This window comes from Nycticebus coucang, chromosome 1 (genome assembly GCF_027406575.1).
Source record: "Nycticebus coucang isolate mNycCou1 chromosome 1, mNycCou1.pri, whole genome shotgun sequence".
Classification (NCBI taxonomy): domain Eukaryota; kingdom Metazoa; phylum Chordata; class Mammalia; order Primates; family Lorisidae; genus Nycticebus; species Nycticebus coucang.
Window position 1 is genome coordinate 45,616,086 of NC_069780.1, and position 27,527 is coordinate 45,643,612.

At 36.4% G+C, this 27,527-nt stretch overlaps 1 protein-coding gene across 3 annotated transcripts in view; it reads right to left on the minus strand.

The window, feature by feature from the left end:
• PDE5A (phosphodiesterase 5A) overlaps positions 1–27,527 on the minus strand; it is a 139,741-nt gene that overhangs the window by 54,595 nt on the left and 57,619 nt on the right. For all 3 annotated transcript variants that reach the window (XM_053573011.1, XM_053573154.1, XM_053573088.1), the window contains 6 exons: positions 25,124–25,195; positions 23,490–23,579; positions 20,920–21,057; positions 19,787–19,854; positions 12,096–12,204; positions 11,034–11,121 (listed from right to left, as the gene is read on the minus strand). In XM_053573011.1, the coding sequence (XP_053428986.1) occupies positions 11,034–11,121; positions 12,096–12,204; positions 19,787–19,854; positions 20,920–21,057; positions 23,490–23,579; positions 25,124–25,195 (565 nt within the window). The remainder of the gene's footprint in view (positions 1–11,033; positions 11,122–12,095; positions 12,205–19,786; positions 19,855–20,919; positions 21,058–23,489; positions 23,580–25,123; positions 25,196–27,527) is intronic.

Below are 27,527 nucleotides of genomic sequence, written 5' to 3' on the forward strand. Positions count from 1 at the left end.
AACAATTTTGATGCACATCAGAATTTTGGGTCACACAGATTGCCTTTCCTTACTGAGAAACCAGAAGTTAAAAAACACAGTTACATATAAAATAGAATGCAGAAAGCAGGCAATTCACATAGACAGTCTCAAATTTCAAATATCAGGAGAATCATATTTGCAGACAATTTTTGATACATCAATAATTGGATACTGCAAATAATTATGCAAATAAAATGACAATTTACTTAGAAATAAAAGCACATCTAGTAAGATGTGAAGAAAATGATAATGGGGATTCTGAGCCTCCTGGTCTCTCTGTGAGGAGTTTGACGACCCAGCTTACCTCTGGGTAAAACAACTGTTATCACTTCTATCTCTGAATATTCAACAACAGACTTCCACCATGTGCCCCTGTGGGATGGGCATTGTGCTAAATAGTTAGGTAGCCACATGACCTCCTGTCCTCACAATTTATACTGCAATGTAGTGGTGATCAACCCTACTTTGCAGATGACAAAACTGAGTTTCAGAAAGGTTGCATTATTTGTTGAAAGCCACTTAAACTGGTTTGTATGGATCTAAAATTCAACCCCTGGCTCAGCCTGGCCTCAAAGGACACTCTTTTTGCCACACCTTGCCGCCCTTTCCCTCTCAGATCAGCGCTGGCAGTTGTCTGATCTCACCTTGCTTGCTCATAGCTTTGTCTGTGCTTTGCCACAGGCGGCACTGGTCCCCTCTGCCCTCCCTCCTGTCTTACTGGCTGATCCTCACACATCCTTCACCAGGAGCTGCTGGAGGCCTCCCACGCACAGGAAGGCAGGCGCTTCTCTTTTCTATGCCCTTAACATTATCACTTGATATAGCACGGTAGATTTGATTTCCATCTCTCTTTCTAAGCTGTAAATATCTTAGGCTTAGAGATTTATTTTACTTTTTTTCAGTTCTCCTTCAGCTAGCAAAATGCCTAGTATAGAGCTGGAACTCGAAAAATGTTTTCTGAGTTGATGAAGGACTACCTGACTGCTTACTTATTTTTCCATGAAGACCATAGTCTATTACCCCTTTTTTCCTGAAGCACAAAAAGATGTCAGAGTCTGTGGTGATGCAAGGTTGCTTGATGTATTAAGATCTTGTATCATGATCGGTGTGCATTTTCTTCATTTTTAACTTGAGAAATGATCTGTCCTCCCCTTTTTGCCCTTTTTTTCGTCTACTTTAAACAGTAAAGACATCTACATGCTCCTCTCTCTGTATTAGTGCTGCCGGGATTACTTCTCTAACAGTCGCTCCACCATCAAGGACCACTTTAAACAGACAGAATTTGGACATTGCCAGGAAAATGGCAATCAGCAATCATTATCTTTAAAAGCACATGTCCCATGCATGGTAACCAAAACACAAGGGTTATATCCCTCCAACCTTTGTGAACCCCCAAATTATAAATACGAAACTGTTTATATTAGTCTTCTGGCTGACTCCCAAATCACATTTTCTTAAGAGTCATATGTTACATGCCCTTATCCTCACATCACAATGGAATTGCCTTTCAGCTTTACTGAATTTTTCTCCTACTTCTATAAACAAGATTTTTTTTTTTATTATTTCATAAAAATTACTGCATACATAGCAAGAAAAAAATAACAAAGAGGGGCTGAGTCGTGAGCATCAGGCAGTGTGCTAGGATAAACGAGCTAAGTGAGTCTACTGTCTAGCAGTTCAAATCTATGCCTCAGTCAAAATTCACTGAGTGAATATATGAAGAGGTATTAAATTATGCCTCTGGAATTACTGGAAGTTCTTTAAATGCCATGTTAAATGTACAAATATCAAGGATCTGCTATAACAACCACAGCTCAGAGCAGAACAGCTAAAGTACACCCATATTAGACACAGACTTAATTAAACTTGGTGCTGAAGACAAATGATCTGTTTAGGGATATAATTTAATTCTCCTTTGAGAATAGAAAGGACAGCCATCTTTATACAGCATTCATGATAAAACCATTGATGTCTTCATACCCTTTAGAAAATTTACTTCTATCAAACAAAAATACCCTAGTTAAAAAAAAAAAAAAGGCTATAGAAAAGGTTCATAGCAAACAAATGAAGCTCTTCATTTAAGAAAATTAAAAGCTTGGGCACATTTACAATAGTGTTTTCACAACCTCTACCTGAAAGACTGGAGAAAGAGTAAGTAATAAAATTTACAACTGTTAATCTCAGATGCCATGTTACTAGGAAGCCAAACAAAATCAGAATTATTTATTTTTTATTTTTTATTTTTGTAGAGACAGAGTCTCATTTTACTGCCCTCGGTAGAGTGCCGTGGCCTCACACAGCTCACAGCAACCTCCAACTCCTGGGCTTAAGCGATTCTCTTGCCTCAGCCTCCCGAGTAGCTGGGACTACAGGCGCCCGCCACAACGCCCGGCTATTTTTTGGTTGCAGTTTGGCCGGGGCCGGGTTTGAACCCGCCACCCTCGGTATATGGGGCCGGCGCCTTACTGACTGAGCCACAGGCGCCGCCCCCAAATCAGAATTATTTATGTATAAAAACAAAGTGATTCATGCAGAACCAAAAATAAAAGAAAACCATTGAGCAAAAACCAATTAACAAGTATAATCCTAAAACCATATTGAAACACATTAGGGAAAAACCAAGAGGGAGTAAAGTGACAGTGTCATTTCATAAAATGCTGCTACAGACGTCATCTCAGGTTGTCACTGTAGCAGCTTAAGAGCTGATCAGCATTGAAGCCATCACTGGAAATCACGCTGACTGGACTAGCTGGCTTTCTAAGACCTCACAAATTACCTTTTCCATAATCTCAGCGATCAGATGTTGTTAACTTGAAAATTAGCATCCTGAGTCAACTAATATGTAAAACCTACCCTGTGACCTATCTTGCAAATATTTTTTTTATTTTGGACTTGTCATTTGTCAATCATGTTAATTTGAGGAGGAAGATTTTCAAGGAGTCCAAATAATCATCTCTGCAGTTTTCAACGATCATGCCTTGATTTTTAAAAAGGCTTCCCTATTTTAGGATTATGTACAAACCTATGTTTTCCCCAGGAGCTTAAAAGATTCATTGTATGACATTTAATTTTACAATCCAACTTAATTCTTTCTCCACATTGCTACTGGATCATTATAATACCTGAGTATTTACCCATTCTCTGATGATCTGAATTGTCACTTTATCTATTTATTTCGGCTACTATTTTTTCATATTTTAGTATTTTTGAAATGAGTATGCATTTTACAATTGATAGCTTGTCATAGTTAATTGAAATCCTTTTCCCCCCCTTTCTTGGAGAAACATAAAATGGTGCTCTCAATCAATGGCATCTTAGACGCAATGAAATACAGTCTCACTTACACACGGATTTTTTTGCAACCAAATGCCAATGGAAAATACAGTACATATGGGGGGCCAGATTTTCCCATATGTGGTCTCTGCAGAGTCAACTGCAGGACTTGAGAATGCACTGATTTTCGGTATATGCAGGCGTTCCAGAACTAATCCCTGTGTATACTGTGGGACGACTGCAAACTATTATATGCAGTTACACTAATGTACATCAGACATGGCTCTGCATTTAGATTTTCTATTCTATTTCATCAATCTTAGCACCTCTTCTAGCACATATACCATACTTTCAATTATTTTATTTTATAGGTGCCTGTAGCTCAGTGGTTAGAGTGCTGGTCCCAAGAATCAGGGGTTGCAGGTTCAAACCTGATGGGCCTTCTTAATAAAACAAACAAAAGAAAGTTATCTTACTTTACAATTATCATTTTAATTTCTGGTAGGGCAATTCTATATCCATCAATTGTAATTCATTTTACATTTTTCCAGATGTAAATGTTCATAACTAGTAATCATGACCCCCCCAAGAATATTTATTAAAGCTGAAATTAATCTGGGGAAAGCTGATAACTTACAAAATCAATTTGAATTTTTCAAGAAATATTACTTCACTTCTTAATGATTTCTAAATTACTCAGAATTTTATAGCTTTCCTCATGTAGCTGATATGTATTTCTAGCCAAGTTTATTCTTTTTACTATGATAAATGAGATTTTTTTCCATTATTATTTTCCAGTAAATGTGTCTTGGCATATATTAAAGCTATTTGTCTTTAATAATTTGATTAGCAGGCACTTTTTAAAACTCTCCTGTTAGCTGGGAACTCTCAAGCTGATTTCCTAAGGATTTCCGTTTAACAATCCCACCTCCTGTCAGTTTACCTGACTTTTCCTCCTCCTTTTCTATGTCTACCCTATTTTAACCTCTCCTCCACTCCTCTGATTTGTTTTGTTAGAATTTCCTTTGGGCAGTCATTTCTTTTTTTTTTTAAACCAATTCCTTTCTCAATTACTTTCATACAAAGTTTTAAACTTCTGTTGAGGCAGTATTGGTTACTAGTAATTATTATAGAACTCCATTTCATCAAAATGTATCCATTTGGTACATTGTACTATCAAACGTCTTTTAAAATTTCTTCTCTATATGTAGTTACATTCCCTTTTTCATTTCTGTTTGTGTTTCTCTTTTTTCTTTCCTCTCTTTTTTTTTTTTTTTTTTTTTGAGGCAGAGTCTCAGTTTATCACCCTCGGTAGAGTGCTATGGCGTCACAGCTCACAGCAACCTCCAGCTCTTGGGCTTAGGCAATTCTCTTGCCTCAGCCTCTCGAGTAGCTGGGACTACAGGCGCCTGCCACAACGCTGGCTATTTTTTGTTACAGTTTGGTCCGGGCCGGGTTTGAACCAGCCACCCTCAGTATATGTGGCCAGTGCCCTACCCACTGAGCCACAGGCACCGCCTGTGTTTCTCTTTCAATATCCTCATTATCTGCATTGAAGGTTTGTTTATTATTATTGTGTTTTCCCATTACCTCTTGTTTTACTATACCTTCTCAATTCATATGTTTATTTTTTTCAACATATTTCTTCTGCTTTCTTTTTTCCCAAGTATTTATTTATTTGAGGAAGGCAACACAGACAGTAGAAAAGAAAATGATGCTGCTTTTCTAATTTCTTAAGTCAAATGCTTAAAGTAATTTCATTATTCCTTGATTAACAATAAATTTGAATTAATAATATTTAAAACTATAGATTTTCCTTTGAGTCTACATTTGACCATGTACCTGGAGTTTAGAAATAAACTCATTTAGAAATAAATGAATTAGTGTTTTATGTGGGTATGTCATCAGTAATTGTTAATATCTGATGGGTATTTGACAAAAATTTTTATTTCTAAATTATGAAATATAAGGGTAAATCTATATGTCAATTAAATACATTTCATTTTTTATACTAATCAATTCTAATGTTTCCTTATTTTTTCAAATACTTTAACACTGTGAGAAATCTACAAAAGGATGACTATGATTACCATTTTGTCTATATCTTCTTTTTATTTTTAACAGCTTTAGTTTTTATGTATCAATAATGTTATTTAGTTTATTAGCATTCATGGTAATTCCATTTTCTTCTGTTGAGTTTAACTTAAATCAAGGCAAGATAACTCTTCACTTTATGTTTTAACTTAAATTCTACTGTGTTTGATATAAATATTGTCAGGCCTATTTAATTTTTGCCCATTATGTGTAAAATACAAATGGTACATATTTCTTACCTTCCAGAAATTTCCTCAAAGTTTCTAGTCCAATAAGGTGTGCTTCTCTGTTTTCCAGTACGACTATGAAGTTTTCTCTCTTCTATCTATTCGTGAAGCTAAAATCCTTACATTTATTTTTATTACATAGATCTTCACTTTTATATTATTGAGTTATAATTTCTGAATTTTATTTTTTTGGTCACTTTCTTCCAATTATTATTGCCCCTTACAGCCTTATTTCCTGGTGCTTATTATAACTAAGGATAATTTGCACATCTCTACTGGGGGAAAAAAAAGTGGATGCTTTAAGTAACGTAAGTAATGTGTAGGGTGGAAGGTGATGCCCAATTTAATTATAAACGAACAGTGCTCTGACAAGTGAAAAAATTTAATATCAAAACTAAAATGGAGTAGAAGTCAATTTAAACATGTAACATTAAAATATTTATTTGTGACTTAGAATTATATCATAACACATAGATGAGCAGATTACATCTCCAAATATTCACACACCTGAGGGGCTTCACTTGAGCAATTTACTGAACGAAACCAAAATAAATTAAGAGAGTAAGGTAAGATGCTACGGAGTTGTAATCAATGATGCAAAATTTATTGAGAGTTACCCAGAAAAATTTTGTAGGCAAGCAGATCTCCCAAATGTTACTGGTGTCTTTTGGAGCACCAGACTGATGCAGGTGTCTAGAAAGTTCAAACAGGCTACAGAACAAGTTTGAATGTAAAAGAGACTTAAAAATTCATTGCAAAAATACAAAATGGAATTTTCTTATAGCATAGATGAGAGAGGATTATGATAGTAACTAGTTTGTCAGTTAACAAACATTTCTCTCTCACACTTCTCTATCAAACAACATGTGGTATGGCACTATAATTTTTATTATACCTATACTAACAAGGAGATGGAAATGTAAACCATTTAAAGTGGAGATCTAAAATGTTTTTTTTTGGAAGGGGGGAGCATAGAAATGGGACTAATTTCTTTAAAATCTGCCCTGAAATTGGTATGGAGAAATAGGCATCAAAATTTCTTATAAATACAATATGGGGGGAAGCATATTTAGCCTGATAAATAGGGAAAATAATTGGTTAAACTAAATGAATACTGAATGAGAAACCTCCTTAATAGTATTGGAAGTGAAGTGGTGGAAATACTCTGTATTAGCCAGAATGCTAAGAAAACATCTGATATGAAACCATACCTCAGGGGATAAATTTGATGAGACAACAGGCCCCATACTGGTCTAACATCTATAATTTCATCTAAATGTCAGTAATGGAAAAAAATGAGGGGGAAGGAAGAAGATTACAAAAAACACATGGGCCTGTCTGTCTTTCTGCATGTAACTCTGTGGGGATTCTCTATTAGAATTATATAATAGTAGAATCTGGTCTGTGACATGTAAGACAAATTATCTACAATCATGATATTTTCCATGCTGCATCTGTGGATACATAAGTAGAGGCTAGAATTCCAATTCTTGGTTTTGTCACACTTATAAAACAGCAAGGAACCTTGGAAATTTTCCCTCTCTTCTTTGGGTTCAACTTGAATATGCCATCCCCCCTCACCAAAACCAGTAGGGGAGAGGAATCGTTTCTTTTTTCTTTTAACTTACATGGAATTTTTCCTCTCCATTATAAACATTGGCTTACTTTTGGTTCTGTCATGAAACAGGGTGACATAAAATGTATGCCAAGAAAAGTCTGATTATTTTTATTTTTATTTTCTAACTTGTCTGAAATAGTGCAGGATCACAGAATGTGAATTTTGAAGGGTTTAGTTCAAGATTACAGAGGTGAGTATTGTGCCCATAACCATTTACACACTTAAAAGACAAGTGGCACAAGCATGGTGCTCTGCATCCCCCGTCCTGTGAATTCCCAGTCCTAGCTCTCTGCACTGTCACCCAGCTGGCTCCTGTTTAGTTTGTTAATAAAACAACAAAACAGCCTGAGGCATAAGGGGATTCCAGCCACTCCCTGTTCCCAGTCATTACTCCAAAGAAACGCTGCTCCAGAAAAGATATGACTTGATGTGGCAAGCCGCCACTCTGCCTTCCTTCTTATGACAACCTACTGATAAATAATGCATTCCTTCTGAAATTTAATGTCACATTTTCAAAGGTCCAAGGCAGCTTATGTAAATCTTTAGACTTACATGTAAAAGCATTTTAAAAAGTACAACATTTATGATGTAATTTTACCCTTGATCTCCCTAGGAGATAACATTTTATAACATTTGCTGGATACTACATTGTAAGGCACCCTCGAGCAATTTACTTTTATTGCTTAGGTTAGAGATATGATTGGTGATAATCTTTAAAAGGAGCTTACATATTTATTAGCCTCTACTTTTTTCTCTGAGAACTGCCCAAGAGTGCAGCTGACCAAACAGCCTGGCGGGGAGTTAGCGTGCTGCCTTCCTAGAGGCATTAATGTGCAACTCACCAAGGTCAGCATCTGACCCTCAGCCTTGTAGGCTGAGAAACTATTAAACAGACTGGCATGCAGAAGACAGATCCGATTCTCTGGGGGTAGAGTCACAGTAACTAAGCGGACTGACTCGCCAAATCAGAATAGCATTAATGCACAGCAAGGTGTGTCCCAGAAACAGGAGGACGTGTACCTGCAGCTCCCGCCCATGGCCTCAGGAGGACATGTACCTGCAGCTCCTGCCCATGGCCTCAAGTCCAGCTCACTAATGTATGGTGAAACAATTGTCAAAGCAACCGGTGGGTATATTTGCGAGGAACGAATAATGCATTCTCTTCCCATGAGCTAACTGACCGTAGACAGGAAAATAACCAGTAAAAGCAAAGTCAGATTGGTGGATCTGGAATCAGAATAAGGGAAGTTACATTCATGGAATGTTTGACGGCAGTAAGCCTATGTCTCCATCTCACAGGAAGGGTGTATGTATACTGGCAAAGGGACTGGAATCTTTTAAGAAATTATATAGGCTGTGACCTGAGGCGTCCATCTCCACCTCACCATGTGGTCAGAATACTCAATGGACACTGATACGACTCTTCACATCCACTTCCACACTAGGTTCCCTTATGCCTGGACGAAAGCTGAACAGGCACTTTCAATACATGCCAAGATTTTTCTGTTTTCATTAATGATACTTCCTACCCCCTCTTTCTGACTGATGCGTACCTTCAATAAAATTACAGTCAAATCTTGTAACATAAAAACTATCCAGACTTTTTAAGGTAAATTTATATATCTATGTAGTATTATTCCATTGGGGTTTTACTTATTTACATACTTTTTGAGACAGAGTCTTACTTTGTCACCTTTGGTAGAGTGCCATGGTGTCACAGCTCATAGCAACCCCAAACTCTCGGGCTCAAGTGATCTTCTTGCCTCAGCCTCCTGAGTAGCTGGGACTACAAATGCCCGCCACAATGCCCGGCTATTTTTAGAGACGGGGTCTCTCTCTAGCTCAGGCTTATCTCAAACTCATGAGCTTAGGCAATCTGCCCACCTCGGCCTCCCAGAGTACTGGGATTACAAGCGTGAGCCACCGTGCATGGCCTCCATTGGGGTTTTAATTGTAAAGTTAAGCCTTTAGAAGGTACTCATATATTCTTTGTTTCCAGGTTCTTAGCAGAACATTGACAATTCAGACTTTTTTCACTATGTCAACCACTGATGACTGGCGTATAAACTCCACTTCTCCTGACTCTACCCTTTCCAATTCTGACAGACCTTGTCAGACATGAGGATTTTCCTGTTCTGCTCCAATGTCAGAAGACCTCCAACACATTTTTTTGGTTATATATATTCTATATAAGCCCTCAACTTGCTCGGGAATTGCATAAAATGAAAATACCTATAACAGGAACAGTAATGCCTTCTAAGAAGAATTTTCCAAGTAACTTGAAAAAGAAGAAACTTCAGGAATATGAATTATGTGCCTACCAATGTGATATGAAAACGATGTGCCTCTCATCCCATGACAAGAGGTTAGTGACAATGCTGAGGACATTCTTTGGCCTTTAAACACAGTTGATCACTGGTTATAGGAAGAAACACCCTATTGAGTTTGAAAAACTGATAGTTATTTTTAGAATACACAAACTTTATGAGAATAGTGGACAGAGCTAATTAGTACTGTGGATGTTAAGGATTTACCAGGAGGTCTTCCAAATGGTGGAAAAAACTATTTTTCTGGCTGATGGAAGTTGCAGTTGGGAACAGCTACATCCTTTACTCACCAGATAAGAAGGAGAGTGGAGAAAAAGTGCAGACACATCTTTCTTACAGGAGAAATCTCATCACTCAGCTGGTGAGCAATGTGAGGAAGAGAAATTCAAGAAGGAAGGCAAAACCATCATCTTCTGACAGGAAGGATAAATGGGAAGATGCGTTTTATAATGTAAAATGAAAAAAAATCAGCAAGTGATTGCATGTTTGCAGCAGAAAAAATGAGAAAAGTGGAAGGAGAGAAATAGTTTCTACTATGAGACATGCAAGAGGAAGCCAGGACTTCACCCTGGAGATTGCATTAAGAAGTGTCACACTCAAAAGACTGATAAGCAAAAATAAACAAAAACACTTTATTTTATGTAACCTAAAACAGATAATAAAATCACCAGATGAGTTTGTATTTATGTTTTTCTCTTTTAAAACTGAAGGACATTTATAAGACATTCACCAAACTCTTTCCCACCCAAAATAAATAAAGAGCTGGGGAGTATGCTGGTGGCAGAAAAAGAATGGATTGGTAATTAATATAAATTACAATATCAAGAAATAAATATGTTAATAAAAGGAGACATTATCACACTGCATTCTTCCACCATTCCTGAGGTGGAGGACAGAGATTTCTGTTTTGTTCACTTATTTTGGGATCTTATGTCCCAACTACCAAGAACAGTGTCATGCTCAATAAATATTTATTAAATGAACAAAAAACCTACAATCTAAATCACACAGAGAAAGAATTAAAATCCAGCAAGTGAGACTCTAAAACAAGACACATTACTCACTTCCCATCTTTTAGTGTCCTAAATTTCAATGCATCATTTTAAACAAAACAATTCTGCTGCAATAATAATTCTAAAAGTATACCACAGTTAACACGAGTACTAAACAAATGTCTTTTGGCATTTCAAAATTCTTCATTATCCCAATTTTCATCTTTTTTTGGTGTTTTATTCTTTACATTTACACTTATGTACACAATGTGAGGGTGTTCAGCACGTGCCCTGAGTGAAGGACTCAACTAGAACTTGAACTTTACTTTAGAAATGAAAACAATGTAAACCTAAACAGTTGTACCCTCACATCATTCTCAAATTTAAAAACAAAAATTTACACTTGAAAGAAAGAAGTAGCTTGAGATACATTTTTTAAAAAATAAGTGCAGAGTATAGGCTAAGGGAAAGGAGGCTTTACCTATGACTTTATTCTTCTTGCCATTTTTTATAGGTGTACAAAGCAAACTTCTAATGCACTGCTGGTTTACATTTCCTGTGTTTTCATTCTAAACAAGCAATAAAACAAAACAGATAATATAGTAAAGAGACTGATTTATCCATTAGATGCCATATAAATGACATGGCACATTTGAAAGCACTATATATTCAATTAGTGTTTACTAGAGAACGCTGGACTGCAGGAAGTATACAAATAGCAATGAAGTTCACATAAATACCATATAAAGCAATCAATCCTTAATAAAACATAACAAAACATAAAAATGATTTTATTCGCACATTTTCCTAGCCGTTTATAGTAATAACAGTAAAATGTTTATTTAGTATCTACCATACTGGTGTAGCGGATATCCCAAGTAATTTTAACAAATGGAACAGAATCCAAACACCACCTTGGATGCTACATGTTACAAACCTGTCCTTCTTTAATAAACCACCGTTTCTACAATCCATATTACTAAACTTCTATAAAGGTCTCTTAGACCTCCAAATAGCAACATGAAGGCAGCTACCTCAAAGAACAATTCTTTTCTGAAATAAGATGAGAGAAAATACTGTAATTAAATGTTTTTAATGTCTGAGAAACAGATCTTGGTAGCTTGGCTGTCTAGAAAAACAGATATCCATTTTCCCACAGAGCTACTTCCTACAGTAGATCACCAACTGGATAAGTCTGGGCCATACAGAACTTAATTTCTATGAATAAAACAGAAACTCCAGCAATACAATCTAATGAATGCCAATGACACTGTGTAATAGTTAAATCACTTCGCAACTTGCATTTGATAGTATATATTAATACATGTTAATAAAACTGAAGAAAGTACAGAGAAAAATAGCTCTCAGCTATTTTACGAGCTTTTTTATTCTCCTTCATCAGATAAGGGAAAGCATAGATCACTGCCAAGCAGACAAGTCTGGGGCCAGTCCTTAGTTGAAGAGTAACTATAAGTACAGATCTGATCTAACTATAAGTGCAGAACAGCCTTCTAAGTGTCAAGTCTAAAATTGAGTTACTTACTGTCCAGGGAAATCTTTTATCCTTACTGACATCTGGGATATTAAGTGGTTCCATAGTATTTTTGACATACTGAGCATACATGTAATTGATTTTATTTGCATCACGTTCCCTGTGAAAATAACAGACATGAGTTCCTTCTTTGCAGTAAGAAAATACAGGCAAACAATTAAATAAATGATTAAGTAGAAACATGCCAGCCTTAAATCATAAGGCAAAATACAGATCTTAAATGGAATATGCAGTTTTAAATGTGTTGGATGATTTACAACTTTGGCAGTTATTGTAATTTAAATGTTTTGAAAAGACAAAACCCTACGATGTTTCAATTATCCAAAAAAAGTTGAAAAAATGTCATAAGTGGTCTTATCATCAGTGTTAATGGGCTTGTTGATTTTCGGTGTTGTTTAATGTAAAATTTATACAGACTCCCTCCCCCCATTTCTTATTTTTTCATTAAAGACTAAGGCTGACTCATTTGACTTCCTCAGTTATTTATTTTATCTACCCAGCCCAACAGAATAATATTTCTTACGTTCTAAGGCAAGAGAAAAATTGAGCAGGCCTAGAAAATTTTTATTGAGCTCTTCGCTCTAGTTGAGGCTTTTTCCTTTCTCCTGTGCTCTTTTCTTGTCTCTTCTTCCTTAAAATCAGTTTCCTCTCTACATTCTTCTGTTTTTCTGCTTTGAGATCCTTTTATGATACTTTTTTAACTAAAATGGGCCAGGCATGGTGGATCGTACCTGTAATCCTAGTACTCTATCTGGGAGGCCGAGGCAGGTGGATCTCCTGAGCTCAGGAATTCAAGACCAGCCTGAGCAGGAGCAGAGATCCCCTCTCAAAAAAAAAAAGCCAGGCGTTGTGTAGTGCCAGCTACTTGGGAAGCTAAGGCAAGAGGATTGCTTGAGCCCAAGAGTTTGAGGTTGCTGTGAGCTATGACATCGTGACACTCTACTGAGGGGGACAACGTTTAAGACTTGGTCTCAGAAAAAAAAAAATTAAAAATTTATCTTCATGAAAAAACTTTTTTGAACTTACAATATCTTTATCAGAGTTTTTCCAGCTTTTTGTGTAACAGATTGAACATCAAAGATTACTCTGATGCCAGAGGGTACAGTCTGGGTGCTGGGGATGGAAAACATACTAGAACATGTTTTTCATTAGGAAACCACGTTCCTTGGTGAAGATGATGTATTCAGCAAAGGGAGTCAGGGGGTCAGGTTATGGAAACCGACTACAACTCTAAGGATACACTTACCTTATCTGCAATTTCACTAACTGAAGGAATAGGAAAAATTAATAATAGGAATTCTTTCAAAATAAAATACAGCTGGTTCTTCATACTGTGGTTCCTGGATTCAACCAACCACAGATCAAAATAATTCAAAGCAAAAAACAAGAAAAAAATACAAATTTAAAAAATAATACAGCATATACAATAACAATTCTTTGCATGGCACTTTTACGGCATTTGGTATTATAAGTAATCTACAGATGACTTAAAAGATATGGCAGGATATATATAGGTTATTGGCAAACACTATATCATTTTATATCAGGAACTTGAGCATGCACAGATTTTGGTATCTATGGGTGGGTCATGGAACTAATATTCCAAGAATACTGAGGGACAACTGTATACATCTCAGGAAAATGTGAAGCTGTTCTGAGATTTTGCAGTTCCTATGTTTTTCCTGTTTTCTGTCCTTGCACCCAACCTGCCCAAGCTGCTTCTTGGGACAACGGTTTCATTTGCTATTGGTGAACACTAGTGATTCCATAAAAATTCCTCAACCCTGTGACCTCATTCCTGACCAAGCTTTTTCACTCTTCCATTTCTTTGCTGTACATTTTAGTTTAGGTGTAATTTGGTCAAATTAAATCCTAACCACTTGTCTAGTATTATGTATAAGTTAAAAAAAAAAAAAGAAAAGTAAATGATAGAATAGTAACATAGAAGGAAATGAACTTGAAATCAAACATGCCAATTGTTGTATATGTCAGACCTAAAATCCTCCTGGGGCCCTATTTAGTGCATTTTATCTGGGTGACATTCAAGAAAAGTTTATGAGGTAAGTACAGGTTTTAGATTAAAAAAATAATGTTTAAAACCACAAATATTTTATAGACAGCAACAGCCTAGAGAAAAGAAAATAAGAGGCTATCATGAAGATAAGAAAAATAAGAAGGTGGCCACTGGGACAAAGAAGTACGCTGGAGAAGTAACTTGCAAACTCTCTTTTAAAATGATGATAATATTAATAACTATTATTACTGTTACCCTTGTCATTTATTAACAGCTGGAACCAGAAGAAACCCAACCTTGTTAAGTAACTAGTCAGAGATCACTAAACCAGGTTTATAGGAGTTAACGTGGTGAGGCAGAAGTACAAAAATTACTGATAAATCAACAAATACCTAATAACCTTACTTAGTTCCCTGAACATTGAAAGTTTTCCTGCTGGTTTCTTGAGTGGAAAGTGAATATTACAATTATTAAAGTTTCATGACACAATGTTTATTCCTTATTATATGAGAAAGGTTTATAAATTCTTAGTTCCTCTATTCAGTAAATGCAGATCGAGCACCTGTCCATGAGAGGCACCCTCATTACCACATGGGAGACAAACGTATACAGGTCAGTCACTGTCACAAGACGCCTACAACTTAGTCGAGGGCTGTGACAGAATGGACAATGTTTCAGTTGTCCTTCCATAACTCTTCTCCCCTTCTCTTTGGACACATGGCTACCCAGAATAATGACGACATTTCTCAGCCACGCTGGTGGCTTAGTATTGCCATGTGATACATTCTAGTTGATAGGGTATAAGAGGAGATGTGTTAGACAGCTCCCAGAAGAAACCTCATCTACAAAACAGTTGGTACACACTCTCTGCCCCTTCTTCCCTGTCCTCTAGCTTACTGTTTGAAATTGGGCTGTAGCTGCTTCACTGATCATGAAGGACAGGGTCACACCCTAGAGATGAGTGGCAGACAACCCAAAGGTCACTGGGTCCCTGAGGACTTTGTGGAGCAGAGCTATAGCACCAAACCTGGGCTGCCTACCTCTGGGCTTTTATGTGTACAGGAGTAGTAACACTGCCTTCTTAAGGTATTTTTATTTTAGGTTTCATGATCCACACTCACGCCTAATCCTATTTAATAAGTTAGTAACAATGAAAGTACCACACATGTGGAGAAGATGGACAGACAGTACCTCAATTGAATGGATTAGGAAGAGATGGCCTTAGAAAAAGCATGAAAGGGCTTGGTGTCCTTTCATAAGAGAATGATTAGGGAGAGATGGCATTAGAAAAATGCATGAAAGGGCTTGGCACCTGTAGCTCAACAGCTAGGGTGCCAGCCACATACACCAGAGCTGGCGGGTTTGAATCCAGTCCAGACCTGCCAAATAGCAATGACAACCAAAAAAAATAACCAGGTGTTGTGGTGGGCGCCTGCAGTCCCAAATACTTGGGAGGCCAAGGCGAGAGAATTGCTTAAGCCCAAGAGATTGAGGCTGCTGTGAGCTATGACGCCACAGCACTATACCCAGGGTGACAGCTTGAGACTCTGTCTCAAAAAAAAAAAAAAAAAAAGAAAGAAAGAAATAAGAGAAAAAGAAAAAGAAAATAAAAATGCATGAAAGGTTTGAAAAGGAAAGGGAAGGTATTCCAGGCAGACAAAAACAATATAAAACACATTGCTGACATGGAAGAGAGTTTTGGGTATATTTCAAAAATACTAAATAATTACAGATTGTCAAGAATAAAGTGATTATTTCAGGCTGAAAATACTAGGCTAAGACAGATGTTGGAAGATTTTTAAAGTACAATACAAGAAATACGGATCTCATTCTTTAAATAACAGGAGTGCTATGATGGCCTTGAGAATGTGCCTCTGAGAGCTCCAACTGCAGGAAGAGAAGCTGACTAGAATCTCAAGTGGCTGTGCTCTGGAAGCCAGGACCATGTTTGCACCAAGGTCACATCTTCCAGTGCTGCACCTACACAAAGACTGGGCAAATCAGGGACGCTAAGGTAAGTCTAATCCTAGGTGAACCAGGAGTCTTCTGACAGGAAACTTTGAGCAGAGGACTCCCCAGCAGCCTTGTCAACTTTCCTTAAAACTGCATCAGTTGTCTAGCAACTTCCACCTCACTTCCATCCTTCTTTCCTTCTCTCCTTTACTCTGGGTCAGACTTTTGTATTGACCTGATGGCTGTCCTAACCTCTCTCCTGGCTCCTTTTCCCCAAATAAATTTCTGTATGTTAAATCTAGTCTTGGCACCGGCTTCTTGGAAGACTTGAGCTAGCTCACACAAGTAGGGCTTTTTACACAGTAGTTATCAATGGAGTTGTATAATGAGTGCTTGAGAAGATAGCACTCTAACTTCAGAAGATAGAGTTAGGTACATGGAGCCTGAAAAGACAGAAATTTCTGCACTTTAGAATCAAATGGGCATCAATGCAGGCTAATGTAAATCAAAAAATGAAAAACACATCAAAGTGAAACATAAATAATGGCTAACACTGAGTACCTATGACATGACAGAAATTTTCTGAAGCATTTTATATTCACTAATCTCATTTAGTCCTTAGAACAATTCATCAGCATTGCAGATGAAGAAACTGAGGCTTTGCATAAGTAATTTATACAAATTCCTATAGCTAGTGGTGGAACTTAAACTTAAACGCAATCAGTCTGATTTCTACATTCGTCTACTCTGCATCCAGTTTTTTTTTTAACTTTAGTTAAAAAGTTTAGTAGTTTTTGTTTTGTTTAGTAGATTTTTGTTTAGTAGTTTTTACTTACTAAATTTTAATTACATTTTCTAATATGATATTCACTAATCAGTATTAACTTATACATTATATAGTCTAAGAAAGTGAGATTAAAGGATTAATTCTATGTGTATCTATTTCAAAATAAAGAGCTAATAACATCATACTCATTTTTTTCTTCTAACAGGGTAGCTGTTTGAAAACTCAGAAACTCTAAAATTTCCTACCATCTGAACAGGACCCTCCTTTAGAAATTCCTGGGTAAGCCAACTCGAAAGAGTTTATGATCTAATTATTATGTATAGTGTTCACCCTGAAGACCTTTTCGTTCAAAACTATCTTAGTATATTACTGTAACTTATGAAAGGTAATTAGTGGATTGGTTAGAAAACATGCCAACTGGGCCATGCTTTTCAGTCGATAAAGGGATCTTCCATTTTGCCTACAGAGAGGAAACATGGTATTCATCAGAAACAAATCAAATATATACAAAGATTTTGCCCTTTTTTCAAAGCATATTTACCAGTAGAGGTCACTGTTACACCAAGTCACTGGATTTGGCCAGCTATCACTAAAAGATTAGAGGACCTGGCTGAATTTATAACAAAAATCAAAATGTTATTAATATGCAAAATATAATTACACAGAAATATGCTGCTGTGCAAATATTAAAAAGGTACATATGTATGAGATTATGGTGAAGTTTTTTTTAAAAAGTGGCTATGGCAGGGCAGAAGGCAGCTTCTGCAGACCTTTGTGGTCAGTCTTATTTTTCAGAACAAAAACAGTCTGTGTACTTTGTTCTTGTCGCTGCAAACTCAAGTAATTCTGCTTTAGATAGTCTATACAGATGATTTTTGTTTTATTTTACTTCCCACTTTTTATTATAAATATTTTCTTCTCATTTTTTTATGATATAAAGAAAAGGTGAAGGAGAACAGCTTACTGTTAGATTCAACAATTTTAAATATTTTGTAACATTTTCTTTATCTATGTTGCATGGGTAGATATATTTATTTAAATATACCTAATTTTCTTTGCCTGAATCATTTTAAAGTAAGTTACAGATACCATGTCACTTTGTCCCTAATACTTCAATATGAATCCCCTAAAAATAAGAACATTCTCCTACTAACATCTTCCTAATTCCAGAAAAATAATAATAATTCCCCATTACCATCTAGTATCCAGTCCATATGCAAATTTCCAGTTTTCTCCCAAAATGTCTTTGATAGTTGCTTTGTTTTTAACAGGGATCATTGTTCAAGTTTTGCATTTTGCTACTAAGTCTCCGAGCACAGTAGCCTCTATCTATTTCTTGCAATTACACTGACTTTTTTTTTTAAGAGACAGAGTCTCACTCTGTCACCCTCAATAGAGTGTGGTGGCATCACAGCTCACAGCAACCTCCAGCTCTTGGGCTTAGATAATTCTTTTGCCTCAGCCTCCTGAGTAGCTGGGACTACAGGCACCCACCACAAAACCTGGCTATTTTTTTTTTTTGTAGTTTGGCTGGGGCCGGGTTTGAACTCGCCACCCTTGGTATATGGGGCAGGCACCCTACTCACTGAGCCACAGGCGCTGCCCTACACTCGAGTTTTTGAAGTGACCCAACCATGTATCTTATAAAATGTTCTGCAGTCTAGCTGTATCCAGAAGTTATGTTCAAAGCACCACCACCAAAGAGCTTATACTAGTTACTGAAGATTATACTGCAACATCATTCACTATGTGAAATATTTCTCTGATAGGTCAATTGTACTGAAAAAGCATCTGGAACTTTAATATAAAATAGTAAAGTTGAGATAATGTTCTATTTCCATATGAGGCTTTTGGATTTAACACCAAATAACAAGGAATAAAATAACTTGAAACAAATGAACAGTACGATAAATAGCATTATACTCAAGACTACCTGACACTTTATCCTAACAGATTTATATATTCTATCACTTAAGTGAACTACCCTAGTTTTTTGCTAAGGATGAAAAAAGGAATATGAGGAGGAACACTTGGTAGCTTATTCTAAAACCAATTTAAAAATTCTTCAAAAAGTACATGTAAGATTGGGACAAAGACATCTATCACCTCCATCATATAAACACTTCAGATAGTTTTAGTAATAATTAACAACAATGAAAAAATACAACTTTTTTTTTTTTTTGGAGACAGAGTCTCAAGTTGTTGCCCTGGGTAGAGGGCCGCGGCGTCACAGCTCACAGCAACCTCAAACTCCTGGGACCAAGAGATTTGCTTGCCTCAACTTCCCAAGTAGCTGGGACTACAGGTGCCCACCACAACACCCAGAAGCCCAGCTATTTTTTGGCTTGGCTGGATACAAACCTGCCAGCTCCAGTGTATGTGGCTGGCACCCTAGCCGCCTGAGATATAAGCGCCAAGCTGAAAAAATATAAATTAAAAAGCAATGAAAAATATGAAAAGAACAAATCTGATTCCAGCCATAGGAGGCACCTCTATTGGTCCATTCAGGACCATCAGCTTCCTTCTGTTATTAGTTAAATCTTCATGGCTGATTCCAGATCAGAACAGACTTAACAGAAAAGCTAGTTTAGAAGTCTATGAAATTTTCCATAAGGGTCCAATATCCAATTAAAAAACATAATTAAAATATAGGATTTCTGGGTCTTCAATGCACTGCTTTATAAAAATACCCTATTAAGGATTACACTAATTGTAGCACCATTCACTATATGAAATAATTCCCCATTAGGTCAACTACAGTGCAAAAAACTCTGGAACTTATAACATCACATAGTATTTTCACAAATAAAGTGATTTGTTGGGGGGACAGGAGGTTATAGCTTATGTATCTTAGGTCAAAGTGGTCATGAAATGACTATTTAGCCAATATCATATACTTATGATAAAGACAGATAAAGATTATTTTACCTTGTTAAAGTATCAGATGATTTTTCTAATTCCTCACACTCCATGTGAAACACACTAGAAAAAGAATCCTGAAAACAGAGTTACAACACAGATTGAGAAATAAATTTGACCAGTTAATAAAAACTACCTACATACAGGCATATATGCTATGGGAATAGACTAAAGACTCCAATATTTGTAATACATATTTTACTTAGTCTCAGGCAAAACTGATCCAAACACTCATTTCATAACATCCTCAACATCCTGATCTTAACTTGCAAGAATGCTTTTTTGAGTACGATTTGGGTTTTATTTTTCTCCATCAGATGTTAATGAATCTATTAGTTTCAAAATTTCCCTATACATATTGAAAATCTTCAAGTTTTGGCATTTAAACATACATTGATTGCTGTTGTTAAATCCCAGGTAAATGCCTTCTTAAAAAGATGTGTCATTCAGTATTATTTTACAAGTTAATAAAATAAATGTGAAAATTTTAGCAATAGGGAGACATACTTTTGAAATTACGTTTAAAAAGCAGAATAGCATATTGTAACCATCCTCTATTTACAGCTGAATAAAGAATTGGAAGAGAAGAGAAATAAAGTAGTGACAGTTTAATCTGAGGATGGAAGAACTCAGTATGTTTTTATTTTATTTTATTTTATTTATTTATTTTTAGAGACAGAGTCTCACTTTGTCACCCCTGGTAGAATTTATTTATTTATTTATTTATTTATTTTTAGAGACAACTTCTAGTAAAAAGAAATTTTGATACCCAACCCATTCAGAATAGTGTGTACAGAGAGGGGGTCTACTTGTTCATAGCAACTAGGGCATCCCTGTTCCTGACCATATAAAGTCAGCACACTGTAATGGCAAAGCATTTTCCATCCAGACAGGATAGCCATTGACAGAAGCAGCACACACACCTACCCACAGTAACTATTTGGGGAGGGGGGCACAGAGGTGAAGGGGGCTCTGAAGGCACCCTCCATCCCTCCTTTCTTCAACTTGAATGGCTCCTGTCTATTCCCATGCACAGTTGGGTTTGAGAGAGGGTTCTGAGGCCAAAACGAGGTTTAAGAGCAGTGTTTACAGGAACATAAGTTTCTGTCTTTCTAAAAAAAAAAGTCATACTCTGTACTCACGGAGCAATCTTCATCCACTATGAAAATGGTGCATTTCTGCACCTGCATGAAGGAGATAATAGTGGCAGCTATTTTCTTCAGAATTACTTCTAAAGATTGTTGTTCTTCAAAAATTAAGCTAGCAAGGTCAAGCAGCACCTAGACAAAAAGATTAAGAGCTTATTATTTAGCAGTTGTTTGTAATTATTAAAGGACAATGATTTATACGGGCTATAAATTGCTTATATAATTTAGCAGGCTGTGACCATTAAAGTAGGGAAGAGAAATGTGACCAAGTCTGCATTCAAGTATTAAACGTCTCTGCTAATTAATAAAATTGCCTATTGATTGTTAATATAGTTAATAAAATTGTTAAGAGGACAGGCTCTGAAGCCAGAGTAATCAGTTTTTAATCCTGACTTCCTTTCCTGCTAACTTTGTAACCTAGGGCAAGTTCCCTAAACATTGCAATATTAACAGTACCAAAATCATAGAGCTGTTGAGAGGATTAAATAGGTTAATATTTATAAAGCATTTTGAACAGTATCTGATAATGTATCATAATCAGATATACATATTATGATACTATATCATAATATATCACAGACTACACTAGCAATATTGTTTCAAAATTCTGAGATCAACATTCGTCAACATTATCAATATTTATAAAGCATAGTAGTTATTAATATTATACAAAGTAAACAAAGTTTTAAGAGTTTCCTTTGTGTGTGTGTGGTTTTTTTTCTGTAATTTCTCTTTTTTCTAAACCCCATAAAAGTTACTCTAATCTCACAAAGCATTTATATGACGAAAGGAGAGAAAGTATTACAGAAAATTCATTAGAGGTGACACTATCCTAGAGGAGGTCTGAAAGATGAGAAGGAATCATTCGGGTAAAGTAGGGAAGGAAAGTATTTCAGGCAAAAATATTAGAATTGAGAGAAAGTAGCATATTGAAAGTTTTGATTGTTTTATGTAAAGAACTGAGAGATGAGATTCCAGAGTTAAACAGAAAGAGAATCCAAAAAGCCCTGTATGTCTTTTGAAGAGTTTGGACCATGTTGCACTGCAGGAGAGAAGTAATCTGATCACATCTGGGTTTGTAGAATGGGACTGGATGAAAGTACGGCAAAAACGGAGCAGGGAGAGCAGTGTGGGGTATACAGCAGTTGAACGTCCAGTGTCTTACTAACACCAGTGCTAACCGGAGAAAATAGAGGGTCAAGATTATCAAGGAAATAATAAAAAAAGAATTGCATAGACCAAAGGGCTTACTTAAGTCTTCTGATCGAAAGGAATAAGCTGACATAATAGTACCAGCATAATGAAGGAGAAAAGGGTCACTTTGTGAAATTAAGTTACAAAAGCAAAGATAAAAAAATCTGAAAAGCTTATATAGACGAATATTCAAAATATATCCATATATAATATAAAAAGTATCATACAATTTCTATTGATATATCAATATATATTATAGTAATATATATAAAATCTACAAAAGAGCCAAGAATCAGAACAACATAGATGTTTAACACAAGACAAAGCACCACCTTTACATTCTGAGAAGCTGATTCTTCAATTTAGAATTTTACATTGAGCCACGGTGGCAGGATGGGGTGACAGATATTTTCATACACACAAGGACTCAGGAAGCGCACCTCACCAAGCCCTTTGTAAATAGTTAATTGAGAATATACCACAATGAAACAGGAGGTAAACCTAGGAAGAAATAGTCATAAGATCCAGAAAATAGTGGAATCTTTCTAAGAAAGCAGGGAAGAAAAGTTCTATGACAGCTGTGCAGCAGGCGTAGGGCTGAAGAGTTCAGCTTGCGAAAGGAAATGTGGAGAACCTCAACTTGGATGTGTCCAAGGAAAAGAGGAACTGACCAGAATGCCTAATGTAATGGAGATTTTCGGGGGAAAAACCAAGAACACGAGGCCACGCTAGAGCAGTCAAGGAAAAAAAGAAAGAAATTCAGAAACCTCGGGAAAAACTTAAAGCTGTATAAAAAGGGGAATAATAACAACATTTACATCATCATAGTATTTATAAATACTTTTTTTTAAACAGCAACTTTAGAATTAACCTAGAAAAAGCTTAAGAAAAATTCATTCTGGTTGTAGAACAACACATTTGTTACCCAGTGTGGGCAATATGTTAATGGAAGGATGGAGAAGCGGGATTAAGGAGTAGTTGGTAAGAAAGATGAAGGGAACAGAGGTGCTAAGATGCTCTTCTTATAAAAGTAGGGAATCTATTATGGACAGACCAAGAACTAAAAGCTTTATGTAGCACCACAAATGCCACTGCTATAGCTTAAAACAGCGATATGATGATAGTGCTAGGATAAGGGTAATGGCAAGTAAGGGATAGTATAAGTCAAATAAATCCTCATCCCCCAAGTTAATGACTATTATCTAACAGTGATAAAGTAAATAAGCGTGGAAAAGAAGAAATGGAAATGACTATAAAAAATAAACAGCTCACATATTTAGAAGCTGAATCTGTACTATTTGAATTTTTAATCATCTGTATACGTTACTTGGATAAATTTCTATATTCTTCTCTTTAGTAATCACACTTACCTGATTTCTCTTGTTCTCTAGCAGTGAAGTCTCATAGAGTTTAGCATTATGAAGAACAATCCCACAAAATGCCAAATAAGCAGCAAAGTCCTAGAAAACAGGTAAGATAATAGACATCCAAAATATTTACAATTAGAAAGCCAGAAGTGTAGATGTTTGTTCTGCATAAAATTAGAATGATACGAACTAAGCTAAATGGTAGAATTAGAAGTTGTGTCAGCACAGCATCCTAAGGTCATGGTTAGATTATTAATTAATAGGGAGAAAGGAGAGAGACTAAGGTAATGACCTCTTTATATCATTCAAAATTGCAATTCATCTATGAAAAATTTATTGTAACGTCTGAATGATATTAAGACTTGGATCTATGCTGAAATTATATAAATAGCTTGAAACTTACTACCACAGCAAATGAAAGTTCACAGGCTTGTGAGGAGTATATTGGCAATAAAAACATAAAGTTAAATACATGTAAAGTTGCAAATATTAGTTTACTTATGGTCTATTATCTTCATTAAGCTACACTAGGGCAATGTGCTCATAATTATATTAATTGCTGATTCAACTGACTCTTTAGATGGCACAATTATGGATTTATTTTGCCAAGATGCGATAGAGCCTAAATATTGCAAATCCACGCAAGAGGGTTTACATTAATGGACTATAAACATAATGACGGAAGAGAAAGCCAGTCTAAGAACATGTTTTCCCACCAAATATCTTCAGGTGTCATTAACAGAAGAGGGCCCTAGATGTCTATTACTTTGATTTTAAAAAACACTTGCTATATATTCGGAAGCTATTAAAACGGGGTAACTAACATGGGGGCCAATCCAGCTGATAGCCCTAAGCTAAAAATAACCGTCTTATACGAATGTCTTCCAAATTCAAAAGCTCCTACTACTTTTCAGGTGAACAACATAAACATAAATGGGCTGAGCACAGGAAGATTTCAGTTGGCTATCACTTACATATAATTGCATATTCACCAGACAAATAACAAGACCTGGTCTCAGAATGAAGTTAAAAAGCGGTTTCCAGCTTTCATCCTTAGAGGGGAAGCACGTCGGTGCGGTACATGGAAGGCACTCTGCTTCAGAGTTGGAGGAGAACAGCAATGAACGAATGCTGACTGCTGCTCTTTCTGAAGCTCAATTCACATCACCTGCCCTGAATTCACACCTTGGCGCCCTATCGTCTGTGCAGGGCTTATAAAACATTTGGAAATTTGCTTCACCAGGAGGCAATTCTAATTTGTAGCCAACCAGCAGTGCTGAACTTGGATCAGTGCTTTTATGGGTTTTACTCAAGGTTGGATCTCTATAGCAGTGATGAAAGTTAAATGAGACAGTTAAAATACTGCAAGTGACCTTCTGGGTGGCCCCAGAGTGCACAGCCCAGCAGAGCCTGGGTAGCGCAGCAAGGAGGGAATATAGGGACTTCTACCGATGGATTAACATAGGTACTCACAGGGCAAATCAACCCCGCGTTCAGCCTAAGATACGTCTCTGAACATGTCAGATCATTTTCAGCCATGCTTTTTTTGTGACCAACAATTCCAACATAGAAGTCTCTACACCACAAAGAGAAAACATCTTCCAAACTGGCATCATGCCACACACAGGTTTTGGTACCTTCTCATCTTTTTCAGTAAACGTCCCACCATTTCCCGATTTCTTGTTGATGGCCTGGGCTACACCGACAACCTGGCATAAGGAGAGAAAAGTGACAATTTTTTTTCTGTGACTGCACCTACTGATACAAATCAAAGTGTGTTTACAGTAGATAGTCTACATGGGCTTTAAAATAATAATAGGCTACAAAACAAAACCCCTCACTCAGCATTTGAACTAGCTGTCTGTATCAAGAACTGCATTTTTTTTTTTTACTCATAAGAATTCAAATGTTACTAATTCTTGGGGCTGACACTATTTTGAATTCTGTGATTTCACCTGGCCTTTTGGATAAAATGATTAGAAATGACATTTAAAGTGAATATTTTCCATAACTTTTGATTATAAACAACAAATTCTGAGTACATTTCAAATAAAGCATATAATAAAAATGAACATCTTATGTTGGTATTTCAAACGGGCTAAATGCTTTTTACTAAAAATGAAACAGGACCGGATCATGGAAGAAATGGAAGAGAATCATTAGGGTCAAAGTAATTCTCAGTGTAGGGATGTCGTCCAACGTCTTTGGAAACTTCTGCCCTTGAAAATTATTTTACCTTCAACAGACTTATTTTTGGGAAAAGAGGTTACGGAAAAATCACAACAGGAAGTAATAGGCTGAGTTTTATTTCAAATAGACCAGAAGATGTTTGGAAGTGTACTTTACTAGTTTTCACTTCATTTTGAGTTATTACCTTAGTCTTACAAAGACCTTCAACTTACTTTTGCCTCCTCTTTATTACCAATTTCATTCTTTCCTTGCTTCTGCAATTTAGTATCAGTAGAATCAGCTATGATCCTCTAACTGATTACACTTTAGGAATATGCAGTCCTTACTTCTGTGTGGATGGTCCATCCTTATTTCTCAGTTTAGTCTCTTAGCTTTAAGAAAAGAATATAAAATTCTCCTGTAGGATAATAGAACAAGGAAGGGAAAATACATTCTTGTCTGATGTAGTTTCATAACGTTAACATCTTTCCCTTTTTCCCTCTGATGGAACAAAGGGAGGTTAAGTAGTTAAAAAATAAAAAGCAGAATTATCCAGTTACTCTATACCTTTTTGTTGCCCTTAGCTTAACTCCCTCTTATTTTTGTATACTCTATAGCTCTTGAAAAAAGCTGACACATTTCTAGATGTTCCAACCTCAGTGACTAAATGTATAGGAAAGCTTTTGTCTACGGTCACAAGTGTCTGGATTGTAAATAGGAATGTTCACTTGAAATATCACTGATGAGAACCACTTGAAGGTCACTGGGTCTAACATAGAATATAACTTAGGTTTTTTTTTTGCAGTTTTGGCCGAGGCCGGGCTTGAACCCGCCACACCCAGTATATGGGGCCAGCACTCTACTCCTTGAGCCACAGGTGCTGCCCAGTTTTGTATTTTTTTTTTTTTTTTTGAGACAGAATCTCACTATGTTGCCCTCGGTAGAGTGCTGTGGTGCCACAGCTCGCAGCAACCTCAAACTCTTGGGCTTAAGAGATTCTCTTGCCTCAGCCTCCTGAGTAGCTGGGTTTACAGGCACCCGCCACAATGCCCAGCTACTTTTTTGTTGCAGTTGTCATTGTTGTTTAGCAGACCCGGGCTAGCTTTGAACCCTCCAGCCTCGATGTATGTGGCTGGAGCCCTAACCACTGAGCTTTGGGCGCAAAGAGTGTTTTTATATTCATTCATTCATCCATTCACACAACAAATATGGTAGTGCCTACTATGTATCAAAGAGTGATACAAACCGAGCAAATGACTACCCTGAGAGAGCCCAGAATGAAGACCAAGCAGTGTATACAACATACACTTATAGCACAGTAGGCGAGTGTGATCCAGATGCCCAGGGGTTGCTTGGAGTGCTGAAAGGACACTTAATGTAAAAGAGAAAGCTTCTCAGAAATGATGACATTTCAATATTTCTTTTTCTCTAATCAATGGCTTTAACTTCTTTAAAAAGACAAAGTTTAAATTCCTAAAATTAAGGAAGATGAGTTTAAAACAGATACAGAAACTGCTAGGCAAAACTGCTATGATAATTACACAGTACAAAAAGTGTATGTTGATATTCTATTAGTGATTGCAGCTGTGTGAAACAATGTTCTAAGCAAGACAGTAAAGAGAGAGCCCCGGCTCACTCAAAAATATAAAGACACAAAACCCCAGCTGCATATTAAATGACCAGTAATCAAACTATATTGACGTTTTAGTCCATCATTCTATCACCAGAAATTGACAGTGAGATAGATTTTTCAGAATCTTAAAAGAAATAAAATTAGCTGAACAATGTATTTTCTGGAATCAAGACTAGTATAACAATAATGCTGCTTAGATTCAGTCACTGAAGTCCCTTGAAAATTAGGTCAAAGTCACG